The sequence below is a fragment of the Lathyrus oleraceus genome, chromosome 7 (genome assembly GCF_024323335.1).
Source record: "Lathyrus oleraceus cultivar Zhongwan6 chromosome 7, CAAS_Psat_ZW6_1.0, whole genome shotgun sequence".
NCBI lineage: Eukaryota > Viridiplantae > Streptophyta > Magnoliopsida > Fabales > Fabaceae > Lathyrus > Lathyrus oleraceus.
Window position 1 is genome coordinate 28,016,893 of NC_066585.1, and position 14,844 is coordinate 28,031,736.

General features: G+C 34.2%; 2 protein-coding genes across 2 annotated transcripts; both read right to left on the reverse strand.

Annotated features, from left to right (window-relative positions):
* Nucleotides 1–5,587: 5,587 nt before the first annotated feature.
* On the reverse strand, nt 5,588–7,350 carry LOC127102171 (senescence/dehydration-associated protein At3g51250). Its single transcript, XM_051039576.1, has 4 exons — nt 6,595–7,350; nt 6,297–6,427; nt 6,045–6,211; nt 5,588–5,908 (listed from the first exon to the last, which is right to left on the reverse strand). The coding sequence occupies exons 1-4, from the start codon at nt 7,168–7,170 to the stop codon at nt 5,655–5,657; spliced, it is 1,128 nt and encodes a 375-aa protein (XP_050895533.1). The 5' UTR covers nt 7,171–7,350; the 3' UTR covers nt 5,588–5,654.
* Nucleotides 7,351–7,651: 301 nt separating this feature from the next.
* On the reverse strand, nt 7,652–14,562 carry LOC127102170 (uncharacterized). Its single transcript, XM_051039574.1, has 14 exons — nt 14,289–14,562; nt 12,521–12,576; nt 12,264–12,438; nt 11,702–11,803; nt 11,381–11,452; nt 10,924–11,040; nt 10,735–10,812; nt 10,300–10,362; nt 10,129–10,225; nt 9,875–9,953; nt 9,589–9,800; nt 8,960–9,105; nt 8,191–8,313; nt 7,652–8,098 (listed from the first exon to the last, which is right to left on the reverse strand). Exons 1-14 carry the CDS (start codon nt 14,364–14,366, stop codon nt 7,937–7,939), a joined length of 1,560 nt encoding a protein of 519 aa, XP_050895531.1. The 5' UTR covers nt 14,367–14,562; the 3' UTR covers nt 7,652–7,936.
* Between the last annotated feature and the right edge of the window lie 282 nt (nt 14,563–14,844).

Genomic DNA, 14,844 nt, shown 5'->3' on the forward strand with positions numbered 1-14,844 from the left:
CCAGTTCTTAAACCTGTTTCAGTAAAAATCAGTTTTTTTGCAAAACCAGTCAAAATTCAGTTTGAATATGGTTCATTACTGGTTCAGTGGAAAGCTTCGTTCACTTTTAAATATTTATAAAAGAGTCTATATTTTTTAATTTTTTCTACTTCTAGCAAGTCTCACGCATAAAATTTATACAATCAAACAATTATTATATTTAAGTTATTAAAAAAAAATTAACACATAGCAATTTTTTATGATATGATATGATATTTATTAATTTTTTATTATCTAAATTATTTTTAATTAAATTAAAATAAATTATCATTTTTAATATCTATACTAATTATTTTATTAATTAATTAATGTATTATATAGAATAAGAATAAATTAAATAAATTTAATTTCGCTTATGGCTCGTTTCTTCAAGCCACATAATAAGGAATGCTCTTTGTTTGTATATGCTATATAAAGATTGGAATTAAGTTTAACAAAAACAATATGGAACTTGGTTACATTTTTTTAAAATTTTTTTTCTATATCATGCTCGTTACATTTTGCTTTTTGTCTTTGAATGTAATTTAATATTTAAATTTGTTTCATTTTAAATTTAATTTAGAATTTAATGATAGTGCATTGGCAGTAAGTATTACACGTGCATCCAATCAAAATACTTTAAAATGTCAAATCATATAAATAATTTAAAATTTAATAGCTGACTTGGTAGGATATATGATTGTCATTGGTTGAGTGTAAAAATAATTTACACTATCAATGCACCATCCATTTTCTCTTTTATTTATATTTAAATTTGTATTTAATGTACATTTGAGTTTGGGTTAATTTATATAAATCCAAGTAAAGTGAATTTGTAACCGAATTTGGTAATTTGAGAAAGTTAGTTAGAATTCTCTCTCTCTCTCTCTCTCATTTTCTTCATCTTCTTGTGCATTGTTAATGTAGGTTCATTGTTGAACTCCAACAATTGGTATCCAGAGCTTCGGTTTAATTTACAGGGAAACACGAGTGTAGTGAGGTGTGTGATTGATTTAGTTTTTGAAATTCGCGTTGAATTGAAGTTCAAAATCTTAGAGAATCACAAATCTTGATTCTCATGGTTTGGGAAACATGAGTGTTAGTGAGAACTGAGTGATTTGCACAAGAACGAAGATGAACGACATAAATGGTAGCTTGAACACTAAGCTTCCAGTATTCTACGGAAAGAACTAGAATCAATGGTCGATTCAGATGCGTGTGTTGTTTGAAGCTCAAGATGTTCTTGATCTCGTCAATGACGGTTATACACTGGTTGTAGAAAATGCAATTGAATCGCAAATGACTATGCAACGAGAAATGAGGAAGAAGGATCAGAAGGCGTTGTTCTATATCCATCAGTGTACGGATACAAAGGTGTTTGAGAAAATTGTTGATTTGACGACAACAAAGGCGGTATATGGACATTGGTTGCTCAAATCACCTAACTGGAAACAAGCAACGACTGGTTGATTTTAACTCTAGTTAAAGGCCAGGGTCATATATGCTAATGATGAGTATCTGAATGCTAAAGGAATGGAAAGTGTCAAAGGTAAGTTGAACAATGGAAAAACTGTATTGATCAATGATGTATGGTATGTTCCTAGCATGAATAGAAATCTGATGAGTGTAGGTCAGCTGATTGAAAAAGCATTTTCAGTAACCACGAAGGATAAACTCTTAAATGTGTATGACTGTAATTAGAAGCTAATTATATTATATGAACTTGGACGAAACAAAACATTCAAGGTGAATGTTGCAACGATAGACACTCAATGTCTTAGTGCAAAAAATGCTAAAAGGGAAAGTGAGTTGTGGCACAAGAGATTGGGGTATCTGAACTACAGAAGCTTAGGGCATATGTGTTCAAAGAATCTGGTACATGGAATTTTTAAGATTGTGGCACCAGAGAAATCATGTGATATATGCATGAGAGGCAAGCAACCAATCTTTTCATTCTCATCAGAAATACCTCCTAGTGCGACACATGATTTATATGTGGTGCATTATGATGTATGTGGTCCATTTAAGGTACCTTTACTTGGAAGGAACAAATAATTTGTGTCATTTGTGGATGAGTTCACAAGAATGACATGTGTAACACTCATCAAGTTCAAGAATGAGGTGTTTGTTGAGTTCTAGAAGTTCAAAGTGAAGGTTGAAAATCAAAGTGGTCAAATGTTGAACATCCTTAGAACCGATGGTGGAGGTAAGTTCAACTCAACAGAGTTCAAGAAGTTTTGTGAGGAACATGGTATTGAGCATGAGGTGACTGTTTCATACACTCCACAATATAATGGTATTATTGAAAGGAGGAATAGACTCTGCTTGATATGACAAGGAGCATGCTGAAGGAGAATAATTTGTCTCAGTAATTATGGGGTGAAGCAATTGCTACTTCAGTATATGTGTTTAACAGATATCCAACAAAGAAGTTAAAGAAAGTAGTTCTTATTGAGAAGTGGATTGGAAGAAAGCAAAGTGTTATCCATTTCAAGGTATTTGGTTCGGTATGTTACAAACATATACCAGATGCTACTATATGGAAATTGGATGACAAAATCAAGGCCATGTTGCTTATAAGTTACCACAGTACAAATGCTTATAAGCTTTATTGTTCAATCACCAACAAAGTTGAAGTCATATAGATGTCATAGTGAAAGAATTAGAAACGTGGGATTGAAGTAAGTCTCAATCCAACTCTAGTGTAGTGTCAACACTAGAGTCTATATCTGCATCTGAAGGAGATTCTACCTTTGAAGGTGATTCTGACTTTAAAGGAGAGTATAAATCTGAAGACGACTCTGTCTCTAAAAGTGAGTCTGGCTCTGAAGATGACTTTGACTCTAAAGGTGAGTCTAACTCTGAAGGTGATCCAACCTCTGAAGATGGTCCATCCTCTGAAGGTGGAGCTTCTGAATGTGTCTAAAGGCCATAGAGAGTTAGACAGATACTAAGGAGACTTGCATATTTTGAGTATCTACAAGATACTAAGATTGATTCTGAAGAAGAAGTCATACAATGTGTCACTATGGTAGATTCTGAACCTGTCAACATTAATGATTCTTTCGAGAAGAAGGTGCGTGTGAACGCCGTGAAGGAAGAGCTTTAAGCCATTGAAAGAAACAATACATGCGAATTGATTGTTCTACCTCAAAACAAGAAAGTCATAAGTGTGAGACGGGGTTTTCAAGACAAAGTTGAAGCCATATGGTTCAGTTGTCAAGCATAAAGCAAGGTTAGTAGCTAGAGGATTCCTAAAAAAGTATGATTTAGACTACTTTGAAGTGTTTGCACCTATAGCCAGACATGAAACCATAAAGTTGGTTATTACTATAGCTGCAAATAGGAATTAGTCTCTGATACATTTAGATGTAAAGTCAACTTTTCTAAATGGTCCATTGCAAGAAGAAATTCATGTGTTACAACCTCATGAATTTGTGAAATAGAACAAGAATGGATGGTGTACAAGCTGCATAAAGCCTTGTATGGGCTGAAACAAGCCTTGTATTGACTCATTTTCAAGCATCTGGGTTTTAAAAAATGTGAAATGGAATATCGTGTGTATGTGCAACATACTTCTTATGGCAATGTGATTCTGGTGTGTTTTTACATGGATGTCATACTTCTGACATGGAGTTATACTTTTGAGATAAACAAATTCAAGAAGGTGTTGATGAATGCATTTAATAGGACTGACCTTGGAAATATGATATATTTTTTAGGGATGGAGATTTTGCATTCTAAGAAGGGAATTATTATGCACCAACTGAAGTATGAACTTGAGCTGCTAAAGTGATTTGAGCTGATGAATTGTAAGTCAGTAGTCACACTTGCTAAGAAAAATCATAAGATGGATTTTGATGATGAGGATGTAGATGTTACAATTTTCAAATAGTTAGTTGGTTGTCTGAGATATTTGTGTAACCATAGGCCTAACATATGTTATACATTTGGAATGGTGAGTAAGTTTATGAGTAAACCAAAGTGGTCACATTACCAACCTGCAGTCAGGATTCTGAAGTATGTAAAAGGAATTATGAGGCAAAGAAATTTATTTCCATCTGGAGTCTCAGATGTTGTTGAGGTGATATGCTACTCAAACTTTAAATGATGTGATAATAGAATTGACAGAAGAAGCACTACATGATACATGTTTATGTATTTGAGAGCCCTTATTTCTTAGTGTTCGAAGAAGCAACCAGTGGTTGCATTGTTAATCCATGAAGCTGAAAACATAGTTGGCGTTGTGTCAGTTTGTCAGGCTACTTGGATGATGAATTTGCTGCAGAAACTGAAATTTAAGGTGAGCAAACCAGTCAGATTGATGATTGACAACAAATTTGCCATAAGTCTTGCTAAGAATTCAGTGTTGCATGGAAGAAGCAAGCACATTGATACCAAGTACCATTTTCTGCACAATTAGATTCAAAATGGAGTACTTAAGGTAGTTCGTGTCAGCACTCAGAGGCAACTTACAGATGTGCTTACCAAGACAATCAAAATTGAATACTTCATCAATTTGACGGATGAAATTGATATTGTTGAATTTTTAACTTGAATGTAAATTAAAGGATGGTGTTGAATGTAATTCAACATTTAATTTAGTTTAGTTTTGAATTTCATTTAAATTTAAATTTGCATTAATGTGCACATTGAGTTTGGGTGAATATATATAAACCCAAGCAAAGTGAATTTGTAACATAATTTGATATTTTGATAAAGTTAGTTAGATCTCTCTCTCTCTCTCTCTCTCTCTCTCTCTCTCTCTCTCTCTCTCTCTCTCTCTCTCTCTCTCTCTCTCTCTCTCTCTCTCTCTCTCTCTCTCTCTCTTCTCTCTCTCTCTCTCTCTCTCTCTCTATCTCTCCTCTCTCTCTCTCTCTCTCTTCTCTCTCTCTCTCTCTCTCTCTCTCTCTCTCTCTCTCTCTCTCTCTCTCTCTCTCTCTATCTATCTCTCTCTCTCTCTCTCTCTCTCTCTCTCTATCTCTCTCTCTCTCTCTCTCTCTCTCTCTCTCTCTCTCTCTCTCTCTCTCTCTCTCTCTCTCTCTCTCTTCTCTCTCTCTATCTCTCTCTCTCTCTCTCTCTCTCTCTCTCTCTCTCTCTCTCTCTCTCTCTCTCTCTCTCTCTCTCTCTCTCTCTCTCTCTCTCTCTCTCTCTCTCACACACACATATTTTAATTTTTTTCATCTTCTTCATTGTTAATGGAGATTCGTTGTTGAACTCCAACACTTCCAACCAATAGTTACATCTTGGATTTCACTTGCATTATTCAATCCACTTATCTCAAAAGTTGATATGTTAATTCAGATCTTCATACAAAATATGTAACCGTTTTGATCTTTGTTTACCTCTGATTATTGTAATATTTTAGTATATTAGCTAGCCACTTTGAAATGTTTCGTGTAAAACCGTAGATGTTGTTTCCTTTGTTGATGTATTCGTTGTTGTTAATATTGTTATTGTGGCTATTATAAGCCATGGTATCTGATGTTTGAGCTTCTGAATTTGGAGAAGTAGAGGACTCCCTTTGGTGCTCTCTAAGCTTAGCTAGTTATTGAAATGAATACATGTATACAAAAAGTACTAATCAATTGCACCACTTTTTTTGACAAACAAGTATAAAGCAACTTAAATGGAATTTAATGCTTAAAACTTATATTTTTGACAGCATTTTTCAGTGCACCCTTGGTTGCTGATGAAGTTGGATTGATGGCCTTTCTAATCTTAAAGACATTCCAAGCAGTGTTAGCAGCATGTCCAGCAGTTGCAAACACATGCTCAGTAGCTTCCCCAGCATTTTCCCCATACCTGTTAGAGACCATTCTGGATGCGGCTTTTGAGGTAGCAGAAAGAGTTTGTTTTTCAGCAGCTTCAGCTGCATCTAGAACTTTGTCTGCAGCATAACATAACATAACAAGAGAAATACAAAAGTCAAGATGATGTTACTATTCCTTATTTAAAAGAAAGAAACCAGCATAACATAACATAAAGGGTTCTTTCATCAAGTGTTTTGACTTGGTTTTACTTACTGACTGCATCAAATGAAGCCAACAGCACCTCTCCAGGTAACATCCTTAAAAATGCCTTTCCTGGTTGGGATTTAACCAAAGGACCCATCACTGTTCCACTAACTATGCCAACACCATTAAGCAAAGATTTGCTCAACTTTTCTGTCATCTTAGACAGCTTCCTCACACTACATTGCAATACAAAACACAACTATCATCATACTAAGTATTATGTGCTATGTATGTGTGCACCTCAGAGTCATTTTCGTTTACCGTTTGAGGTTTTTATTGATTTTGTTCTTCTTCGAGGCCTCCGCGCTCTTGTTGTTCATGCTTTCCTTGACCACAACACTGTTTTTCTCGTCTGCATGACTACTTAGGATCTTTTCTCCTCCTTTTTGAACCTGGTGGTTTTTGCATTCAGCTAAAAGTTCTAAGTCATTGTTATCACTATGTCACACACACATTGTTTTCACTTTGTAGACTCTGAGAAATTACAATATGCTTCATGCTTCTTAAAACAAGATGTCTCTATTAATATTTTTATAGAAAAAAAAGAAGAAGAAAAAACCTTGTTTGTATAAGCATTGCTGCAGATGAAGATACCCTTCACAATCTGACCAGTTCCTCCTGCAATAAGCTTGGACAGAAAATGATTGTAATCTTCGACCCTCGGAGCAAACTCCTTCCAATCAAGATCATTCTTGTTACTCAACTTTAAGCCAGAAAAGCAAGACTGTTCTTTCAAAAACGAATCTAGAAAACTCAAACTTCCATAACTATCTTCCGAAAAGGTTACGCCATAGCTAAGAGGCTCGCCGTCTTTCACGGGCAACGAAAACAGGTAATGGAGAGCATCTAGCTTCACTACAGGCTCATCTTTAGTCAAAGGCCACTGAAGTTCATTTCCGACGTTAATAATTGTTGCAAGAGACACATTCTCTTCCAATGTTTTGATGACCATGAAATGGCCTTGAGCAAGTTCAAAAGCTTCTCCTTCATCCATCAGATGAACTTTACATCCTGGTATTTGTATCAGGATTTGTTGTTTGAGGTTCTTGGGTCCTGCATAGTCTTCAACAGTACTACTTGGTAGAGAGGTTTCCATTGGTGGCATAGCTGTAGAGCCATGGAAGCAGCACCCCATATCACTTCTTTCTTTTTCTGGAGTGGATGTGGAAATGTTAATGCAGAATTTTTTAGATAAAGGTAAAGGCCAAAAGGAGATTTCTGTTACTATGGATTCTTTTGTTCTTTGCTTTATTCTGTTCCTAGTGAATGGTGCCAGTTTATATGACTTTCGGTGGAATGTATTATAAAGAAAAATGAAATAATATTGAGAGCTTATTGAAAAAAGTGTAATAATAGTCATATATAAGCTAATAGCATTACAGCTTGCACTCAACCCAGTGTGAAATCAAAGACTTTTATTGAAACCAACATTCTACTTTGTACAGTAAAACTATTTTGAAATTTTCACCTTTGAAATTTGTTAAAAAAATTGTTTGCATTGTACTAATTCATGCTGTGTGAGCAGAAACAAATTTTGTTTTCTTGGTAACAATTATTCTGACTTGTGAGTGCTTTGTTTGGTCCTTGAATAAGAAAACGCTATGGCGTGAATGAGATGATGTGAATCACTGCTTGTTTGTTTCTAAACTTTGCAATTTTTTAGTACTGTTCCATATATTATATCACATATAGCAGTTACAATTACAAAATGAAGCCAGGGGCAAAGCTTGCAGTAAAAAATAATAATGGATTGAATGGGTAATGAAAAAATGGAACTAGGACTCCTACCATCATCTAAAACAATCAATCAAGAATTGCACCAAACAATAAATGAGATCAATGTGATCTACCAACACCCTTGCTTCAAAAGAGAGAATGATACAGCTGCTTGAAGCTTTTGCCTAGTTATCAAATTTTTTGGGTTGATGCCATTGTGCAATACTTCTGGACAAAGAACTGAGGAATGAACCTTTGGCAGGTATCCCTTTCTTTCCGTATAAATGTTTCCCTCCCAAGTCTGTGAAAACCGGAGTCATATCCTTGCCTCTTTCAGTTCTTTCAATCTGCAGAGTGTACATTCAAATACTTTTTGTTTAAGAAAACAGCGGCAAAAGAAATCAAGTCAGAGATGACATAAAGCCCTTGACAAACATACCTTGATAATTTTTCCATCTCTTAAATAGTACCAAATACCAGACCAATTGATAGATTGAGAAAAGTGAGACTTGATCGCAGACAAAGGGTATAGAAAGTTGTCCACCAGCAATGCAATGAACACCTGCGAAAAAATAACACCCTTTCTAACTTTAGCAATCAGTAATCAAGTATATTTTGATGGCATAACATTTTTATTTATATTATCTGCTCAATTTTCACTTTTAGTATCTGCTCAATTTTGTCCTTTATTGGTCCCGAATATTTACAAAATCATTTGTTTGTCTCCACCATTAATCGTCCCTTTTTCACGCTTAAATGAAGGAAAATACACATCATTGTTGCCGCGTATGATTAATAATGTCTGTCACGTGGACTCCAACTCAGTTTCATTTTTCTTTCTCACTGACCCAACGCCATAGTAGGAGGTTGACGAGATAGAGAGTGAGATGGGGTGTGGATAGTGAGAGGCTGAAGAAGAGGGGAGACTTGAAGAAGTAGTTCTGATAGTGAGTTGGTGTCCATTTTATACACATGGCATTATTAATTCTACGCTGATACAGTGACATGTACTTCGATTAGCAACGGCATTGCCAGATAACCTAGAAAATACAGCGGCAAAAATATATTGCTTTTTTAAATGTATTGTTTTTTTAAAAGTCAGAAAATTTTGCAGGAGCCAAGAGTGGAAAACCATTTATTTGCAGGAACTAAATAGGATAAACGTATTAAAATCTAACCATATTAAAAACAAGAAAAAAAATACTTACAAGACACCAATTATAGGCAGCAAGAGATAGCTGTGGTGCCTCTGGGGACAGCATGTTGCATAGTTGAACTTCTATCCTTGTCAAGTTCCACATTGAAAGAAGTTCCACAAGAGTGCATATGGCTAGGAAGCTCACCAGTGATAACCCTGGGAAAAGGCACGCATCAAAATGAAAGAACTGAAAATGTTAGAAGTGGAGATATAACTTGTAAAAATGGAGAAGATAGTGTTATTTTTGGAATTAAATTTGACTTGTGAGAAGTGCATGTTTGAAAGAAAGAAAAAAACATTCACATATATTACAGACAGACCGGATTTGTCTAATTTATTTTAGTATCCCACAAACAAGGTCAGAAGGTGTTAAGATAACAACATATTTAAAATTATACAAAGTATTTATTTACAAATTTCATATCACACAAAAGTTCACACTAGTGCTATTCCTGAATGAAATAAACCCACGGCAATTTCAAATTTCTACATGTAGCTTGAGAGCATAATCATGAATATAAAATCAGACAACACTACAAGTAAGTTGAACAATATCCCTTATTTAGCATCAGAACCCTGGCAAAATGTTTGAATGAATCAACATTAACAACCTGCCAAAAGGAAAAGTAGTATGCTCACCAGCAGGAGTATAGGTCACTTCTTCAAGTGAGTATCCCAAACTATAAAATCTAAATGCTGCTGCAAGATGAATCGTTGCCATAAAGAATGGTGCTACAAATCCCCATGACAAATAGCAGTGAACACCAAACAATGCACGATTCATCACCCAGTTAACGGTTGTTGTATATGACTCCAAAACAAATGTTTGTTTCCTCAAGTAATTCCAGTATCTACAGAATTTTAAAACCTAAATCATAAAAAATGGAAGGAAACTATATTTTTCAGATGAGAGATAGTCACAAACCTTCCAAAATTAAGATCACTGGCAAGGGGGTGAGGAAAGACAGCAACTGGGGGAGAAGTAATAAGTCTTTTATGAGCCCCTGAAAAAGATGGCAATGTAGTCATTGTTAGAATAATAGGATCAACCATCAGGTAATTGTTTTTCAATGATTGGTACATATAGTGCAGTTATATATGATGATGAATATGTTTAAATTTTATATGATTGAAGTGATAATTACATCAAGAATTTTGATAAGAAAATCAAAGATGTACCAGCTATGGCTGCAAGAGTCATATCATCGGAGTATCCACCATCTTTAAGTCCCGAGACTACACCATAACGGTCTTGCCTAAAGTCATCAGCATGCATCTGGAGAAAAACTAACAAGTTAAAATTAAGCTTTTCTTTAAAGCGGCAACTAAGAAAAGGCAAAAGCTACTTGCCATCATACAGCCTCCCCACAGAAAGAATGTTCTCCCACCAGTGGCAAATCCCATCGAACAAGGCTGTATAATAAAACAAAAGGAGAAAAGATTAGGAAAGAAAATGTTAAATGACATAATTAAATATTGACATATTGTGTGAATGGAGGACACAGGTTTAAGTTGTTGTGGAATCAGCCCCTTGCAAACGCAAGGTAAGGCATGCAATAGATCCGTGATGAGTCCATAATGTAGAATCAGCGTTAAATAATGATACATTATCAAAAGCCTAAATGAAAAGTTGTCTGATTAATAGTGACTTAATTCAAATTCAATTAGCAAACTAAGCTTTATTCATAAACTCTTCAAAACGACTGGAAAATAAAAGGAAAACCATCTTATACACAGATGTGTGCTGCAAAGATCAGAGAATAAATGATAGAGGTAATTGTGTACCATATGATATTCATAGATGCAGTAACTCCCTAGACTTCCAGATGGCAAATCAAGAGGATATCCAGTTTGAATAAATATCTGTGAAGCATCAAAACGGTTAAAATCACAAAAAAAAACTCAGATAAGTAGAATTATAATAATTATCATTAGCACCTAAAAATAGAACAAGAAACAAAGTTTAAGTAATACCTGAGGGTTTTTCTCCATCTCACGAGTGAGTGCTCCAATTGATCCAGGATGTATCCTAACATCATCATCCAAAAATAATACATACTTGCTGTCTTTGTGCATTTTCTCCACCCCAACCTGCCAGTAGTCTAATATTAGCATGTGATACTAGTGTAGTTAGCAAAATGAATCTAACAAGGACAGTTTAACAGACTAGTAAATGACCCAAACAAAGTGTCAATATCAAATTATAAAAAAGTTAATTCAGGTCTGGCATGCATGTATTGTTGTAACTATCAAGTGTTATGCTGGGAAATTAAATCATGTCTAACTACTATAGTCAATGAAACAACTAAGATTGTCACCATTTTCAACATAGATTTAAATAGACTTTCAATAAATGTAGGGAACTAGTCAACAATAAAGCTATACTTTGTATTTGAAAGAACAATCAAAATATGTCAGTAAATTTACATACCAATTGATTGTGAATTTTTTGACTACAAGTTGTTGATAAACCAGCTACGATAACCTTAACATCAACATCATCCTGCATATATCAAACACTTATCCAATTTAGTGAGATATGGACAAGATTAGAATATGTACCCAAGAAAGAAAAATATTCAGGTAATGACTTGGAAGGAACAGAATCAAACTGCAAAACAGAAGTTTATCTGGTTCCAACAGGGTAACGAGGGTATAAAAACCATACTGAAAGTTTAACATTGCAAAACTTAATAGCAAATAATTCAAAACATGAATGTATAAGTGGAGGGAAATGTGGACTTATTTATACCTTGAATTCTGATATTAGCCGTGATACTGCACGGTAAGCAGTATCTTCTGTACTTTCTACCACGAAAAGAAACTCTATAGGGCCACCATAAAGAGATGTTATCTGCATTTAAAAATTAATAAATAAAGAAACAGAACCGTAATGAAATTTCGCTATTAAATTTGACATACAAAGTCCAAGTATTAGCTTAAAAAGATGTTCACAATTACAACCGACTGTTGTTAACTATGCAACAAAAATGAATAATCAATAGTAGGCCCAAAATGTGATAGAACACTTTCTCTAATATTGTCATTTCTAAACTTATTTCGTATAGTCTTACCACACATCCAAGGCAACTTCTTCATCTTTGCTATATATGATACAATTTAAATTAGAACTTAAAATTTAGGAATATGAAAGAGAAAGTATGTGAAATACACATACAAATAAGTCTAAATTAAATTAAAATTTTCCAAGTCATAATGCACTATTCATGGAAGAACCAATAAGGTAGGCACCACATGTAAACCAAAAGAAAAACAGAAATATCAAATAAGTTCCGGGGGGGTATGAGTTTTACCTGACTCCTCCAATTGTGGAGATTGTGTTCCCCAAACCCTTTCAGGGGCATAACTACTGTTACTCTTGGAAGATTGGCCTGATAGGAGTGCTCAAGTTCATTAATGTCATGACAAAGGAAAGATAAACTATTCCCATTCTTCATAGCATCCTTCATTTGTTTTATCTCTCTGTTCCTGTAAGGGGGAAACTGCATTATTTCTCATAGACACGACAATGAAAGTGTTTCCAGACTCTGACACTATTGAGTAATAGTACCTAACATAAGAAGCAAGAGCCCACCCAAGCGCAAGTGTTAAGCAAATGAAACATCCCTGCAGAGCAAACATAACATTCAGGTTTATGATTATTTCTCATGATATCTCTCTAAAGTAACAGAGGTGGTGACATACAAACCAAGATTTCAAGAAAACATATGTTAATAATTATCATGCAATGGTTCAATCAAACCGCAAGACCTATATATATTTACTTAACACTGCCACTCAATGTAGTCAAGCACGAGATCTTAAGTAGGATCGATCGGCTTGTGAAAAATCGTAAAACTCATATCGTTAGCACGGCACGTAAGATCCTACTGAAGGGAAAAATGGTAATTTCATATATATTTATACACACATACACAAAAACATACAAATTAAAATTCAGGCCCAAAAAAAAGGTCCAGCATGTTTTTTATACGATCTTGCTTCAAAAAGCCCGATCTTGACCACACCGGCGACGAAAACAATCTTTCTCTAATCATAGCACTCTCAGGCACCCTTGGCACGAAAGATCTTACAATCTTATGATCCAACACTAGATCTTGACTACATTGCTGCCACTAATAGGGATTTCTCAATCCAACCACTAAAAAAGCAAGGGGTTTGTTTACATGAAGGATCCTTGAGATTCCACGACCTTCTTAATTAATTCTATCTCATTCAATAATCATACAATTTCACAATTCCAATTTGATATAGAACTTATCACTAAAACTCCTATAACAATGTGAAACTTCCCCTACAATGTTTCTTGTGTTGCAAGTATATTCTATATGTACTAGAATTAAATCCTACAAGGATTAGGGATGTCAAATCTGACATGACAGATAGGAAGCAAAACAACCCAAACTTTAAAATAAAAATTGGGAATAAAATCAGTTTAGAAGTTCCCTGGAAAAAAGGAGAGATTGAACATCTAAATCACATGCATTTAAGGATAGCTAAATACCATCCATATCCTACAAAGCAAACCATTCATTCAATCCTCTTCATGAAAGCAACAGTTACATCAATATGAATCCAGAATAAATTCAAAAGTAATGTACTTTCCAACAACCCCAAGTTGTTAAACCAAAAGCACAATCATAAATTCTCCACAAAAAAGCTTCACTAGCACCAACCAAGTACCCCTTTTACTACTTGATTCGGAAATCAAAACCGAATTATGTCACCACTTTGTAAACCTTTCCCCTCCAAAACAAAAACCTTGTAACAAATAAAGTGCATGTTTGGTTTAACTTTTGGAAGAGCCAAAAACAATTCTAGAGGTATAATTGTGATTTTTACATTGAAATTTACTGTTTAACTCAATTTTACATAAAATTATCCAAACATAAATCACTTTATATTTAACAACTCGCCCGTAACCAGAATCAATTTTATATAATCAGAATCAATTTTATATAATCAATTCACTAAAAATTAATTTCTTTCACCGCATAATTAAGCATAGGCAAAAATTACATGCTACAACACAAATTAATCATAAACATAACCAAGCAAAGAGGAGATAAAAAAAAAAGAAAAAATTTCACAATGTACTAATATCTATAACTATAAACAAAACTTAATTTACTAATGGATAAACTTCAAGAATCAAACAAGAGTAAAATTAAACAATAATTATTGAATATAAAGAGGAAAAAAAAGAAGTACGAGTTCAACTGAATTTCCAGTAAAAAATAGGTTGGAAATGAAATTACCCTAAATAAAGAACGATGATTGATAGAAAAAAAGAAAAAGAAAAGAGAGAAGTGAAAAACCTGGATCTGAATGTAAACGGCGAAAGGAGTACAAAAGGTTGTGCTGAGAGAGAAGAGGAAGATATCCAACGAAGCCATTGTTGTTTGGTGCGAGAGAGAGTGTGTACCCTACTACCCCTTCTCTCTCTCTCTAGAAAACGTTTGTGTTTCTCTCTCTAGAGTTGAGAATTCAGATAGGAAAGAGCGGCATTGATGAGAGAGAAACAGAAGTAAGCTGGCTGGCTGGCTGGCAAGAGAGAGAAACCGAACAGAGGTAAGTAGTAACGCTGCACGAAACTCTTTTTTATTTTATTTTAGAATATTCTCGTTTTAAGTAGTAGGCATCTCGTTTTCTTTTCCAAAACGCCTTCTCTTCTTAATTTTGACTTTATATTAATTACTGGTAAATAAAATTTATTCTTATATATTGCTCAATAACTTATATTTTCTTCCTTTAAAAAAAATATTTTTTATTTATTTATAAAAAATATCTAATATAAAATAGAAAAATTCATAAATATTTTATTATATTCATATAATAGAGAAGAAATAATCATTTTATTGTGCTATCATAATT

Coding starts and splice junctions, on each gene's coding strand:
- LOC127102171 (XM_051039576.1), bottom strand. CDS start 7,170: ATGGGGTGCTGCTTCCATGGCTCTACAGCTATGCCACCAATGGAAACC. Junction 6,428..6,594: donor GCAATGCTTATACAAACAAG/GTTTTTTCTTCT, acceptor AAAAACCACCAG/GTTCAAAAAGGAGGAGAAAA. Junction 5,909..6,044: donor GGCTTCATTTGATGCAGTCA/GTAAGTAAAACC, acceptor GTTATGCTGCAG/ACAAAGTTCTAGATGCAGCT.
- LOC127102170 (XM_051039574.1), bottom strand. CDS start 14,366: ATGGCTTCGTTGGATATCTTCCTCTTCTCTCTCAGCACAACCTTTTGT. Junction 10,813..10,923: donor AGATGGAGAAAAACCCTCAG/GTATTACTTAAA, acceptor GATGCTTCACAG/ATATTTATTCAAACTGGATA. Junction 9,954..10,128: donor GACTCTTGCAGCCATAGCTG/GTACATCTTTGA, acceptor CATCTTTTTCAG/GGGCTCATAAAAGACTTATT.